Below are 15,586 nucleotides of genomic sequence, written 5' to 3' on the forward strand. Positions count from 1 at the left end.
AAAGTGCTTGGAACACAATCCTAACAGGATGAGATTTCAGTGCTCAAATGAGCAGAGCCCAACATGTGTTAAGGAAGTTACCCCATCTGCAATTGTGACTCTGGTTACCTACGTGAACTTCTTCAGAAAATCAGAAATATTTTAAAAGGCAGGAAGCAGAAAAAAGACTAGTGATCAAAGAAACAAGGAAGCATGGTAGAGACCTTAAATATATAAGCTAATATTGGTATTACTATTTACCCAACAGAAAATGTAGATTTTCAGCTCAGAAAAGCTGCCCACCAAAATTACAGCTTCCCTTACCTGCAGAAGGCCTGCAAACTTAACTACTCCCCATCCGAGTCTGGCAACATCTGGTTCAACCAAACTCATCTGGTAAATATCCACAGCCAGGAATCTTTGAACTTGACCCCCATCCTTTGTTATGACTGTACAAGCAATCAAGTCACTGTTATCTAAAGGAAGGAAGGAAAAAGGTTACATAACACTGAAGTTGAGAATTCTGGGGTGTAGGTATTTTACATAACAGAAAATGTTAACATAAGAAAACGTAAAAACCTTGACAACACATGGTTAAAGCTTTTGTTCACATTTTTAACAAATATTTTAACTTCCCTATCACAGTTACATAGAAAAGGCATGAGAGACTTTAACAACATCAGTTCAGACATTTTACAAGTTAAATATAAGATGGGTACTATATGCATCTTGCTTTCTCTTACCACCTTCATTACCTTTCAGAAAAAAGCTCCCTTCATCTCAGGGGTCAAATTGCAACAGTGCTGATTTCTCTCACTAAGTGGAAGTCTCAAGAAGTCTTGCTAACAACCACAGCCAGACAGCCTGCACCTGCACCTAACCAACACCACTGTAGGCCATTACTTCTACCTTGTTATAAACACTGGCTCCTGACACAAGCTACTTTTGTATAGGTCTGAGACCTATGCTGGCTCGTGGACACACTTCAATCTCAATATTATTTGGACTCTCCAGGTAAATTGTAGCAGTGTTTTGACTATGTTTGTTAAATGAGGTGACATTTTTTCCATTCTCCATATATTTCATTCACTTATATTGAAAAAGCATACCGTCTCCTATTCCAGAAACCCCTTCAAAAACACATTATTTGGGATTTCCTCCCTGCCCCCTTCCAGTTCAAACCCTTTATTCATGAAAAGGGACTAAATCAGCCTCTCATCGCCAGCTGAAATCTACCAAGCAGCCCTTAAGCCAGCAGTGCCAACCCCTAGCAGAGCTCTGCTAACTCCACCAGGAGTTTCTTTTTCCTTTGCTTCATATTGATACTTTCATGCATATATTTGATGCACACAGGTCTTTTTCTCTCTCTCATCTAGTACAACTCACAGCAAGTAAAATATTCTGAAGGCTCTACAAAACAATAGAACTTTTTCATTCATCCAAACAAGCATTTAACACCATTTCTCATACTAGAAACATCTGCAGGATAAGCTACAAGTGAAAGTGTACAGCTCTTCACAGCAGCAGGTCATACAACCATAGACAACAGCCATAAAGTATGGTCAGGAGGTGGAAGAAATTCTTTTGTGCAGCAGGTTACCCAGAGATGTTGTGGAATTTACATCACCAAAGGTTTTCAAGCTTCAAAAACCAAACCAACTTCCTCTTTCCCCCCCAAAAAAACCCCACAGCACAAGTGAGCAGTCCTTTCCAATTAACATTTCTATGAAGCTATCAATTACCCTTTACCAGCAGGACCCATTCAAAATTGATTGGGTGGTAGGAAAGAAAGGCATGAAATATAGAACCCTAACACAATTAAGAGGACAATTAATGCTAACCAGTGTGACTCTACTGTGAGCTTTGGAAATTTGAGAAAACAAGTTTAATCAATAAATGCAATACATACAGGACATGATTCAGTTAACATGAGGATTGATTACTATTACCTTCTTTTAGCCCTGGAAGGCTCAAGAAAGTCATACAAGATTGGCAAATATTACTATGGAACCTGTGGAAGATTTATTCCTGTAGAGAGGAGGACCTGAGACACCAGGCAGAACCGATATTTTCTTATTCTGGTATGCTTTATTTCTTGCCTCTTTTATTCTTCAACCAGATTAGTCCATCAACATATTTATTTCAGTTGACTTGAATTTCTGGAGCAATCCTATTCTTCTCAAGACAAAGTGCTTGGATTAGGACTCTTCCAAACAAGGTATGTCAGGCTGATGACTTTTGAGTCTTTTGGGAGATTCTCAACTAACAGGTCACAACACCAAATAAGAGTTGAGGAGTTCTCTAATACTAGTTTTTGGCCAGTATTTACGAAGTTTTTAGTGCAATAGCAAGCAGGTTAAAATACTTGCTGTATACATTCACCTGTCCAACTACAAAAATGCACTACTTCAAGAACTCATAGGGGAGAATGCTTTCCAGAAAAGAAAGTTTTTATTTTAGACCTGACAACAGCTTGAAGTAAAGCATTACTGTAAGTCTTTCAAAGAACAGGAAGGAAAGTTACTAATTTACTAGGCAATTACAGGAATCCTTTGAGCCTATACAATTGAATGCAGTCCATTTACATGACTGTTTCTAGTTCACACCTGCTGAAGAGTCAAACTATCATCCTTGATGACAAAAACAGAAGAGAAAGTGTGGTTAAACATTTTCAGTGAACTGATCTAAGAATACTTACAGCTATGCTGTGAAACAGCTAGAGACACCCAACCACATTCTGATGAAAACATCAAGCCCAGCAAACTTCAGTACTATTCAAATTTGGCCTGGGGATTACAGTGAACCAGAGGCTGAATGGCTTCCTGGTGTCACACTGCTGCAAAGAACTGGAGTGCCCCTTCTGAAATTAACTACAATGGCTAACTTTTCCCATGCAAAATAAAGCTTGTAACCAGTTTGGACACCTCACCTCCATTACATGTATCCAAGATTTCTGTGGACTTTCTTCAAGGAAAATCCAAGATTTAGGAAATACAGCCAATAAGGAGAGTTCATAGACTTCAGCTACTTGCAGTGCTGAAGATATAAAGTAAGTCAGAATAGTTGCCTGTGTTTATGAAAATATTTGCCTGAAAAGATTGTACTGTAAAAAATCTTTATGAATATAACAGCTACTTGAGATGGTCTAAATGCACCTGATCTGTCCTGGGGCTTGATCTTTAATGATTTTATAATTTCCAGTCATCCCAATTCCAGAAATGATCTGCAGACATTAAAAGCTCTTACAGAAAACTTTCAGCCCATTGTATGCACAGCTGGCAGCCCAAGATAAGCATTAGCCTGGAGATAGTGAATGCAGCACCTCCCACTTCACAGAAAGAACTCTTCCCAACAGCAGGCAGCCCATCTGTGATGATATTCTGCTTTACTAACCAAGAAAGCAACCATGAATCCACCTTGTTCCCATGAAGTACATTTAGTTGAAGTTAGATGTGTACCTGATCATACACCTGCACCACCTTTTGTGTTACTCTTTGTCACAAATATGATAAGAAGTTGTCCTTTTTCTAGCTGACCCTGGTTTGAGCAGGAGAGTTAGGCTACATGATCTTCAGAAGCTCATTCCAACCTCAATTATTCCATCTATTCATAAACTTCTCAAATCTTTTTTTAAAAAAGTTGCTTGTGATGGCCTTTTAAAGCCTGTATACTTAGAGTGAGCAAAGAAACTTAACTATAATGCTACTTTTTTCTGTTTCAGCAAAGAAATAACAGTTTTAAATGTATCCTCATTTACCTCTTGGCCATGGCATTCACTAATCCTGTTACCACCTGAAACCAAGCACTGAGGCTGTTAATTTGAGCTGCAAGTGACTTCACACAGTGAGCTGCTAAATAAGACTGAAAACATCTCCAGCCTCACAGGCAGTCTAAGGCAGACAGTTACCACATAATACATAATTGCTTCAAAACTATTTACAGCAGAAAACACTGCAAAAAGTAAGAGAAGTTGTAATTCTGGTGACAGCATATCCAGCAGTATGGAATGGACTGTGGAATTACCTGATTCTCTATTCATACATTCATATATACTGGTGACAACCTTGTAACTACTCCTAAAGGCCCACATTCAACATATGCACAGAAAAATATTACAAATGCTTCTTTACAAGAAATCTGAATCTCCCTCATCAAGCTCACATAAAACACCATCTTTACATTCAGGCAAAAGGAAAAAAGAAGCCATTTTGATACAGTTCCATGGGATTTTTTCAAATCAAAACAGTAGCTGGAACTATTACTGGATTATGTTAACCTCCACTCCCCTCTTGACACTAGATGTACACAAGCATAAACACTGAAGGCATTCTAATGTTCCCAAGAATTTTGAAAGCCTTGTATTAACAGAGATTGAGGCAAATTTGTTAAATCAACAACATCTCCAGAGTGATAATTAAAAAAGGCACACAAAGGTAATTTTTTGCGTGACACTTTGCCCACTGCAAAGTCTCCTCCCAAGGTATGGCAGCCATGCAATGATGTGCATCCTATGTGCTTTATGCCAAAATGCTGATCTTCTGTGCCTCGTTTAGGAAAAGACTCAAACTGGAAAATACATTTTATGCAGTAACACACAGTAGAGCTTCAACACCATACTAACTCAATTCAGGTAGTTTAAGTAAGATTAGCAGACAGGAACACTTTAGAAGAAAAACAAAGTCAGTAATTTTTGCATGTCAGACTATTTAGGAAATTGAAGAACTACTTACTCAAATCCAGAACATCATCTGCCTTTATGAGATCTCCCTCCCTTGTGAGTGGTAACTGAGTTTCCAGCTCACCTTGCAAGTCCAGTGACAGTGAACGGAGCATAAAGAAAACTCTGATTGCCTTGAGAAATGAAAGAAAAGAATATTAGAATATTTTATAACCTAACACTATGTATTTTAATAATCTTACAAACATATACTGGCATTTACAACCCCCAAGTTTGCTGTCCTATAGGAAATCTTGTTTAATACATCTACAATTGAAATTAAAAATTTAATAAGTTTTAAATTGAAAAAGTAGAATATAACTTCCAACTTAGAAAAAAAAAAAGACATAAATAAAAGCTGAAACATGCTATTTATTTTCAGTAAAGTAGAAGCAGCAGAGCTTTTGTCTCACTGGCACACTTACACAGACTGTGAATGACAGGGAAACAATTCCAGGAGCTGCTTAAGCAAAAACAGTAATCCTGAAACATTTTTCTTTAGTTATTTTAAGACTGATTTTATTTACAGTACTTCTATGCTACAGACACCTACACATGCAACCATCAGGGACTCCCACATTTTGAATTTAAAACAGTAATAACTTTTCTAGCCAAGTCTAGCTAAGATATCTACTAGTTGAGAGAAACAGTGGGTATTTCTGTATTTTAATTTGCTGTGGTCACCAAAACTAGCCACATGTAATGTAACATTCTTGGAGCACTTAATTTATATTCTCAGAAGGTCTTCATCAGGGCAAAGCATTCTGAAAATTGCAACGGTCCCAAGAAACTTTCAACAGCTGCTCCATGAAATTAATATGCTAGTTTTGATTTACAAATTCATGACATAGGGTATGCAAAGACCCAAGTGTCAAAGAACAATCATTTTGTTAGCCACATTTTGAAAGGCACCATTTATAATCCTCTTTCCCTACAAGAACTGCATTTTCAGCATAGCAAATGAAAAACCATTTTTTATTACTTCTGGTGTTCTGCTTTTTAAGAGTTTCCTACACAGTAATTCTGTGGCATACTGTAAATTAACTGCAGCCTTACAGTAACAGCACTGAATTCATGAACAGCTGCAATGCTCAGAAACTCCCAGATTGCAGGAAGTATTAGGAAAAACAAATCTAAAGTGCTGTAAGGGAAAACCCTCCACTCCTCTATTTTTAAAATCAACAGAACAGTGGCTCCTGTGAAGCAGAGGGAGCCTCACAGCAAATGCTGAGTGTTTGGCCAGCTCACTACTGGCAGTGCTTCCAGAAATTTCTGGCAGAACAGGGATGAAGAGAGGGAAGCCATGTATCAGGTTCTTCCATGAAATGACCTCAAAGCAACAGCTTTGGTACGCTGTTGAAATTTAACAGGGTAATATGATTATGTGGAGCAAAGGACATCAAGGGCATTTAACAAAAATATGATAACAATGCTATTTAATTCATGAGAACAGAGTCACTTTAAAATGCAAGATTATCTCTCCATTTAAGCAGACTGCACTCTGATGCATCGTGGATTTACTGAAATGATATGGGATTACTATAAAGCAGTCTCCTATCAGGTGCTTCAAGAAGAATTCACAGAATTTGGTTTAAAATTTACCAAATTCAATCAAGTACAGGAAAATATTGGCATTTTTGGTAAACTGAAAGTTAAACACAGTAAGGTTTTTATTTGGGTTTTTCTTTTAATTTGGAGGGCAACCATCACTCAGCTTTCACTTATCTTCCCACTCAAACTTCTTCCTCCTAGACTGCATTAATTTTTATCACATTCATTTCCTATAAAACTATTGGCACTCATCTCCAAACATATAATCACATTTAGTGCAGAACAAAGTACAGGAGTAGACAATAAAATTAGAACTTTAGCCTTTGCAAAAAGAATATAATTAACAAGAACATCAGATGACATGGGAAGCGTGCTGTGCTTCCTGCAACACTGACAGCCCTCAGTTTGTTACCAATAACAATATATTGTGCCTGACACATTTTATCAGATCTCAACAAAACTGAAAATTCTATGGCCTAGAATTTTTCAGCTAACTTTTGCTTTTCTGGTTAACTCAAAACACATATGGATTTCTACCTACATTAAAGAATTATGCACCATGATACTGATTTGCTCATTTATACACATGTTCCATGTGCAAAGAAACAGCAATTTGCAGGGAAAGCTACTACCATCTTATTACATTCCCATGAAAAAATGTTCTTAGTACTTCAAAAACTTCTCACAAAATGAGATTTGAGAGCTTCTCCTAAAGTTGTTAAAGAGAAGAGCTGCCACTTAGAGGAACTTTCTATAGCAAGGAAGTAAGATCCTAACAGTTAAGAGCTCGCAATATAATCAAAGTTCACTTGCTAGAGAAATAAAACTTCAGAATTTTTTGAATCACATCAGAACATGCTCAGAATCAAATCTGCTTCCATTTGGAACCATCATTAGAACCTCAGCAGGCTGAGTGGCAGCAGCAATGTCACAAGGTACACCTGAGTCCAGCATTCTGCCATGCCAGCTCAGCTGGGGAGGCAGCCTGGCTGGGAGGAAGCAGCACAGGAACTGAGAAGATTCTAAAACCTGAGTGCAATGCAACTGGGGAAGGATGCCAACAAGGAATCATTCTGGGAATTCCTGCTGGTGACAGAGACCCTTTCATCCCAAAAGATCTACAGGAATATTTGTATTGATTTTTTTATTTCCACCAACAGAAGTTAAGCTACTCCTTTATTTAGCACATGAAAATCCTGGAACAGTCATTTCCCACTAATGTGCATTTCTAAGTATCCTTCTGTTAAATGCCTCAGAGAGAATTCCAGGAGGCATTTCTGCTTTCTAAGAATAATACTTTTCAAAATAATTCACTGTATTCTATCAAACAACATGCTGTGGAAACAAAAGCTGTGTGGCTTATAAGCAGTGAAAACAAACCTTTTCAGAAGATTCCTGGAAATATGTTTTTCTTCAAGAGTACTTGAATATACTTACATAATACACTTATATAAATGCAAAGATACTCAAAGAACAGCACCTTTCAAATAATGGATTTATGCAGTAACATATCTCTTAGACTTACTGACACTGCAAAGCTTCCAGGAAACAGCCAGATAAGGGCCAAGAACTGATTAACCAAGAATGGAGATAAGAATGTTGCCCTTCAGGTCAGTATCACTCCTACAGATCGTGTCACAAAAATAGATACTTTGCTGGTTCTCTCCTCATCCTCAAATCTCTATCACAAATTACCTTGGCAAGATGAACTCTCAGGTCAAATTAAATTTTTTGCCATGTTTAGAAATACGAGCAATACAAAGCCAGTAGTCAGTCTTCCATGCAGATTCTTACTACAGGAATATAATTGAGAGATATACTGAGATAGCAGATCACAAAAGAAGCTGACAATATATTGAGTGTCATCAAAATGCCTTTGTAAGTAGCTTTCTGCATGTTCTGAAAAAATTAAAACCCAGTGCAAGAACATGTTGTGTTGACTAGACACAAGAAATCAGAGAAAAAGTTTCTCCCCTGAGGTAGGTAATTATTATATATATGTACTCTACACAGATCTGTCTTCATCAAGATTTTATTATTTCATGGATGAAGCTTCCAATCAAGCAGTTTTCAAAGAAAAGTATTTGCATTCCTAAAATTGCTCAAAGATTTTGGCATAATTTTGACATGAGCAAATGACAAATAAGAAAAATAGTCTTACTCACTCTTCGTGTCCTTTCCACATCTCCACAAGGCAACCTTTTCACAAAATCAATCCCAGTCAGTGGTGTCCCCGTTGGGGGTAGCAAGATGGAGGCATCCATCATCAAGTATTCTACATTCATAGGTTTCATCTATAAAAATATTTTAGCACTGGTAACTATCCAGAACAATAAGCATTTGCCTCTTTAGTTTCACATAAAACTCATTGTTGTGTATTCTAGAATTCTGGGAATTTTTAATACCATGTCTTATTTAAGGTCCTTACATGCAGTCTCTCATTTACTACATGCAATATCTCATTGTTCCTGGACACACTACCAAAGTTTTCATACAAATAGAACACATGAGAAACTCCGGAAGATTACAGAAAAGATATTTCCCAAATATTAAAACCCTAATTCTGCCAGGTTTGATTTTGCGTTTTGACTTAAATTTGAGGTTACTTCAATCATAAGGAAGTTTCTCATAACTTTTTCTCTCCAAAAAGAACTTTCTCAAAACTTTCTGAGCTTCAGATAGATAAAGGAAGATTTTCATATTGTTAAAGGCAAAAAAACCAACAACCAGTGTCCCATTCAGTAGGCTGAAGTAATTTTTGTATACTTAGTTTTAGAAAGAAATTAAAGTTTATTAAATAAAGAGTTGTGAAGCGTCACATAAAATAACTTATGTAAGTATAGACAACTTCTCAGAGACAAATACACCACCCACATTTTGTTATCCTACTCCCAGTAAAAAAGACTCCAGTGTCCTCAGCAGCTAGTAGTACTTTTTCTTGCTCCTGTGCTGTATCTGTGTGTGAGGTTTTGCCAGGGCAGAAGGGGTCTCACTTACTGTCATACTCCGGTATTCATCTTCAAACATATCCAGAAAGATTTCTTCTCCCTTCCAAAAGAAAGAATATGGACATCTCATGAAGCCTTGCTGTTTGGGGCACTGTTAGGTTTGGTTCTGTACAGTGTGTCTGTGAAGGGAGGCCAGGGCTGCAGAGCAGTGCTGAGCCCTTTAGCAGCACTGCTGGCACCTTTGGGAAAACACATATAGGGAAGGGAGAGATTTCTCTGCAGCCCCTGGAGGACCATGCTGGAGCAGTTACCAACAACACAGCAGGCAGATGTGCTCTGAAGGAGCTGCAGTCTGTAGGACTCACACTGAGGCAACTGCTGTCCTGAAGGACTGCAGCCCATGGGGGAGGGGATCCACACTGGGGCACTAGAGACTCTGAGGAGGGAGAAGCAACAGAGAGAAGCTGCTGTGGACTGATACCAAACCCTACTTCCCACAGCCCCTGTACCACTCACACGGGAAGAACATTGAAGAGCCAGGAATGAAGCTGAGCGTGGGAAAAGGGAGAGGTGGGGGACAGCAGTGTTTTAGTTTGTCTTTGTTTCTCACTATCTTTTTTTTTTTCTGGCAATAAATTAATTTCTGTGAAGTTGAGTCTGTTTTGCCCATGACTGTAATTGGCAAGTGACCTCCCTGTTCTTTATCTTGACAAGATATTCTATTCTCCCTCCATCCTGTTGAGGAAGGGCAGTGAGAGTACAGCTGAGTGGACCTCTAGCAGCCAGCCAAGGTCAACACACCACAAGCTACTTATTTTTTGTAAGCCACATTGAGCAAACATCCTTCAAGAGAATTCTAAGAATAACAGGAAGATATTTTAGACACTTGAAATCTGTCACAGATTTACTGCTCCTTGTATAGAAGTTAATGCTTAGGGCTAAAAAAACAGAATTTCTTTTATTGTTTACAACACATACACGAAAGTAAAAAGCTGCAAAGATTTCCAACAAGAAAAACTTAAGTAAAACTTTAGATCATAATTTCAGATATGATACAAACAAAAAATAATGTCAAAACCAAACATATTCCATATTCATGCCAATGACAAACTTGATCTCCAGTACAAACCCTGTAAGTCTTTCAACAGCTGTTTGTGACATATGTCATGGTATAATGGGAAGAGCAGAAAGGAGAGGAATTCTCAAGAAAACATTTGCTTCTCTCCCATAAATCTGGAGTTCTCATATTAAAAAAGGTAACTATCCACAGACTGGGCTGCAGACATTCCCCATATGTAAAAGGCCTTTTTCTTACAGCATTTTGCATCTTTACCTTATAGAAACGACGGAGGAGATGAACACTTTCCTCCCTTGCACCCTAGGAAAGAGAAAATGCATTTCAGGGAATACATACACTGCTTACTTATTATTTGCAATAAAAAACCCACCCAAAAACTCATACAGACGAAACTGACTAATAATATCCTGATTCATGGCGTTAATCCCAGAATTTCATAGAATTACAGTTCTTACAGTTACAAAACAGTTCCTACACTTATGAAAATGCAACTTATGTGAGTTTATTATTTCAAAAGCATTTTTCTTGGCATTACTGAGGCAGATAACATACCAGTTTCAGAGAGACAATGAAACAAAAAACTACTGGAGAAGTTACAAGTTAAAACAGCAGAGATGAGAACAGAACATAGGTTGTGATGTTCACAGCACAGAGCAACCAATGCAAAGATGCTCTAGAAGCTCAAATTTCACATTAATTTTATATTAATTTATTTCATATTTTCTTACTGCAATCAGAAGTGAAACAGATTTATTCAACTATACTACAAGACTCAGACACCAGTAATGCAGTGACTGGCAATTTGGAAGAAAATACTCACCTCAAGACAATCAAGGTGAACACTTTTTATGATCCTGCCATTTTTGGAAAACACAAGCTGCTTCAGCAATAGGCAGCCAAGCTCTAAAGTTGCCAAACGAATTTTTCCATCTGTGAAAATTTCAACATACAAAATAGTAGCAGTTTAGTTACAGCTCTTCTCATCATCCCATGCTCTTAAATGTTTAGTACTATTCCTGCAATTGTCAAACTTTGTTCCTCTGTCACAACCCCCATCTGACAGAGATGAGTTCTGATGCTGCCTTATATTGCTGCTGGCTATAAAGAAAAAGAACTGGAAGAATAATTTAAAGCAGAAGAAAATTTAAAGGAGAACCATTCAATAAGAAGGCAAACATTAACACTATTGAACAGTGAGCTCAACCCCCAAATTGGGTTTTGCTGTCTTGATCAATCTGCAGAACAGCCTGAATTACACTAAAATTACAAAAGGATTCCAGACATTTGAGATGGATGAAGTTACAAGGTGAAAGAAAGCTTTGTACATAGCACATTAATAAGGCACAGCTTTTTCCTTGAAGAGAAGAATGGAGATAGTCTACACAGCATGCAACAACTTGAATAAAAAAATCCCCCATTTCCATCCTTCCCCAGCACTTCCCTCCCCAGACATGCCTTTATTTAAATAAATACATATCCTCATTTGCACTCCTTCCTGCTGCTGTAGGTACAAACTCTTAATATAAACATGTTTTTCATCTCTGACACATAAGCTCAAGTTAATACGCTGCAGATCAGTTTTGCAAGTCAAACAAACAGATTTTCATTCTACAGACATTCAAAAATTTGATAGTCTGTCAGTTTCTGGTGAAAACCAGTTCTACCCATTTAAAGTTTTAAGGGGAGAAATGCGAGGAGGAGAGGAGTGGCTTAAACAAAAATCATATTTTTATGGAATAGATAATGGAACATTATAACCCTCATTTCAAAAAAAAAAAAAAAAAAAAAAAAAAGGAAGATAAACCCCCACACTTTCTGCAAAACAGGTCAGAACTGAAAATATATTCTGAGATAAAAAATGTATGGGGAAATTTGCTACCACCTAGAGGTAGTAAGACAAAGGACTGCTATGAGCAAAAGACACAATAGTTTCCAAGACTATTTCTCCACTGGAATTATTTCTACAAACAAAGGTGAGACAGATCATATTTTCAAGATGAAATTCATTAAAGTGAAACCCCTCAAAATCTCAATTTTTTTTTATTCAGAAGTATGGAAAGTAGGAATTAAGACAACAGATATAATTATTCTGAGTACAAAAACAATTACTCAGCACAAATCCAGAGTGGCTTGTCACCAACCAATAATAACCATATCTAATATTGTTCATCAAAGAGCATGCTGAACAGTCACCTTCCCTTCAAAGACAAGAGGCTTAGTAGCTTTTTTCCATCTTCAAAAATTTCACCTTGGAAGGAAAAACAAACCCTGGAAAAGCAGTACCTGGTTGTGCAGCATAATTCATTATCCTGATGAGCCCTTCTGCAAGGACATGATTATATGAATTTCTCTCTTCAGCAGCATGCTGAGCTGGAAGTTGAATTCTCTCCAGCTTGACTGAGTCAAGTCCTTTCATGGGGGTGAAGGAAAAAAAAAAGCAAATTAGAAAATGGAGTGTGCTCTGAGGCAAACATTTAATAGACAGCAGTTTTCTCAGAAGAGAACAACTAGCAATAGGAAACTAGGCAAGACAGCTTTGACTTTGTATTACAAGAAGAAGGAGAAACAACAAAGACCAAACATATTGATGAATCCTTGAAAAGTCTCAGCCTTAAAATGGGGCCTTTTGGGTGAAGACACCCATATCCCAAAGAGATTGATGAAATGCAAATGATTTTGCTGCTTCTGAAATTCTCATATTGTTTGCATCTAAAACAAATCAAAGTCAAGCCATACATCTGGAGAACATAATGGCTAAAAGGGAGAAGATCAAAGTCTGATTTTAAATTCTGCTTTGGTAGTTAAGTAATCTGTTCATATATGTTTAAAAGAAATGGGAATTTTATTTTGTCATAGCCCCATTCAGTATCCTCCCCAATACAAATAACATTTCCACCGATTTGGTATAGAAGGGAATGAATCCCATCTTTCTTTAACATATTCCCCTAAAATATCAAAGTTATTTCTCAGAAAAGACTGACTTGCTGTGAGACCTATTAGAACAATACACAGTTAGGGATTGTGGGGATCTCCTTGACTTGTTCTAAAGAACAGCAATAAACAACCTCATAAATCAGAAGATGACTGTTGAGGTTTACAGGTTTTTCCAACCCCAGCCCTGCAGTTAACTCTACATAGTAGCACTTGCCTTTGTTGTGTGACATTGCATATAAAAGACAGAGCACAAAGAGGGCATAGTAATCATCTTCAGGACAGTCCAGTGCATTATAGACCATATCAAGAAAAGGCCTGTGGAAAGGAGTAATTTAGAAACAGTTAAAAAAAAAAATCTACAGAAAAATGGGTAACTATCTTACTACACATGTAGCTAATGGAAGAGTCAAATTTATAGTAATGCACATTTTCAGACATTATAACAAGGGAGTTCTGTTACAGAGTACTCAGATTAGAGTCATGTTTTGTATTTACACACTGACAATAATTCTGAGTTTTAACAGGATTTATTACGTAATACTTTCCCAAGAATTGATTGTTCAAACATTTACTAGGTTGTTTGCAGCCTGTTGAGTAAGTATATAGAAGCATTGCAGAGCTTGTTTTAAGCACATACGTAAGTCAATTTAAGGAGCTGCTATCACTGTAGTATAGAACAGACTCCTTTAAAACTCATGTGCTAAACAAAGTTGAAAAGTTCTTACTATTACAAGAAGGCATTTCTACCAGAAGTTTTGAGGAAGCTAAGTTGTTCTAAAACAACAATTTTACTGTCCAATTTTACCAGTTACAGGAGAGAAAAATTAACTAGGAGGGAATATTTGAAGAGAGAACAAACCACTTTGGATTGCAGATGAGCTTTGTTTTCCTAAGTTTAAACATGTGTGACCTATGACACATATTTCGGAAGTTACAAACAGTGCTAAGTTCACCTTTTCTTCACCTGTACCTTGGAAAGACAACAAAAGTCAGTGTAATCCAGAAGGCATTTGGACAGATCAGATATGGCTGAGATTGATCTGATGGCAAGGCAGCTTCACATCTGGTCTTAAACTGGCTTGCATCTAGCCAGTCATTCAAGTTCAGAGCACTAGCAGAAACGAAATATATTTTCACAACTGGCCCAGATAAATGGTGTATCAGGGAAGTGTCACAGTCATCAGAAGATAACAGTGTGGAAGCCTGAGTGGAAAGGGTTTATTCCTATATTTTAAACCATAGAAGCAAACCCATTTTGCTGTGCTCAAGGCTAGCAGACGAGAAGCAGGCACTACAGTCACTGCTGTGGTTGTGGGGTGAGAAGGGCTGTCAGGGACCAGAACACAACACAAGCAATGCCCAGTGCTCACAGTCACTGCGAGCTGTGCCCAGTGCAGCCGAGGCACAGCAATGCACTGCAGCTCCCCCAGCCCCAGCACAGCCCAGCAGGGCTCTGCTCTCTTACCGAGCCCAGGCACTGAGCAGAGCCCCAGCCCAACTGTTCCCTGCCCAGCTCGTGCCTGAGCCTGGATTGCACTGCCCCTCCACCAGCAATGACACCTGCACTGACCCCTCTGCCCAAGTCCAACACTGCTCCAAGTGCTGCAGTCAAACTGCCCACATACTGCAGATCTCAAAAGAATCTAACTACTCAAGGAAAAACAAGCTAAAGAATTAATGTTGAAAACAAGCCAAAAGTGCCTTCAGGTTTCTTAAGCATTACACAAACCCTACAGGCCTCGTGTCACCCTCAGATAGGGAGGGGGCTTTTCACTCCATAAAATGAGCTCAGCTTCAAGGTTTAAAGAACAAAGAGGACTACGATATTAAAATACTTAAAAGCAAGATAACACTTAGTTTGTTTTCAGACAACAGCAGACAGTAAACAACCTAATCCCTAACCTATAAAAGTACTATTTAATGTAATTTAATTAAAGTCAGTGTTTTACCAGGTCAAAGCTGCTGAGGTATCAGTAGTTGTTCCATTAACACCAATATTACACAGTATTAAATTACTTCTGTGATGTCCAATGCATTTTTCATTGTTTTTCCCTACATACTAATTAGATTCATGAAATTATGAGACTTGAAAAAAATCATTACAGCAGCAAAAGAGACCATTTTCATTCCAGATGTTTCTTCACATCATCTTACTGGCATTATCTGTCTCAGCCACAATAACCTGAGGCTGAAACAACTTCCAAGAATCTCCCTCACCAGTGTTCCTCATTTAGACTAAACACACAATAGATGCAGGAAAACTTCAGCCTAAGAAAGCAGCAACAGAAGCCACAACACAGCATGAAGATTGGACATGCTTTGGAAAAAAGCTTTGCTGTGCAGCATTTCATAAAATAAGGTAATTTAAAACATGTCTTT

At 37.8% G+C, this 15,586-nt stretch overlaps 2 protein-coding genes across 7 annotated transcripts in view; one reads left to right on the forward strand and one right to left on the reverse strand.

Moving 5' to 3' along the window:
- The window catches only part of LOC306809324 (uncharacterized protein), a 303,319-nt gene that overhangs the window by 177,151 nt on the left and 110,582 nt on the right, over positions 1–15,586 (forward strand). The gene's annotated exons all lie outside the window — the stretch shown is intronic.
- The window catches only part of CLEC16A (C-type lectin domain containing 16A), a 60,726-nt gene that overhangs the window by 21,240 nt on the left and 23,900 nt on the right, over positions 1–15,586 (reverse strand). For all 6 annotated transcript variants that reach the window (XM_079320723.1, XM_079320724.1, XM_079320727.1 and 3 more), the window contains 8 exons: positions 13,422–13,522; positions 12,557–12,682; positions 11,094–11,203; positions 10,529–10,573; positions 9,245–9,295; positions 8,413–8,541; positions 4,710–4,830; positions 304–455 (listed from right to left, as the gene is read on the reverse strand). In XM_079320723.1, the coding sequence (XP_079176849.1) occupies positions 304–455; positions 4,710–4,830; positions 8,413–8,541; positions 9,245–9,295; positions 10,529–10,573; positions 11,094–11,203; positions 12,557–12,682; positions 13,422–13,522 (835 nt within the window). The remainder of the gene's footprint in view (positions 1–303; positions 456–4,709; positions 4,831–8,412; positions 8,542–9,244; positions 9,296–10,528; positions 10,574–11,093; positions 11,204–12,556; positions 12,683–13,421; positions 13,523–15,586) is intronic.

Source organism: Erithacus rubecula (genome assembly GCF_903797595.1).
Source record: "Erithacus rubecula genome assembly, chromosome: 17".
Taxonomy (NCBI): Eukaryota; Metazoa; Chordata; class Aves; order Passeriformes; family Muscicapidae; genus Erithacus; species Erithacus rubecula.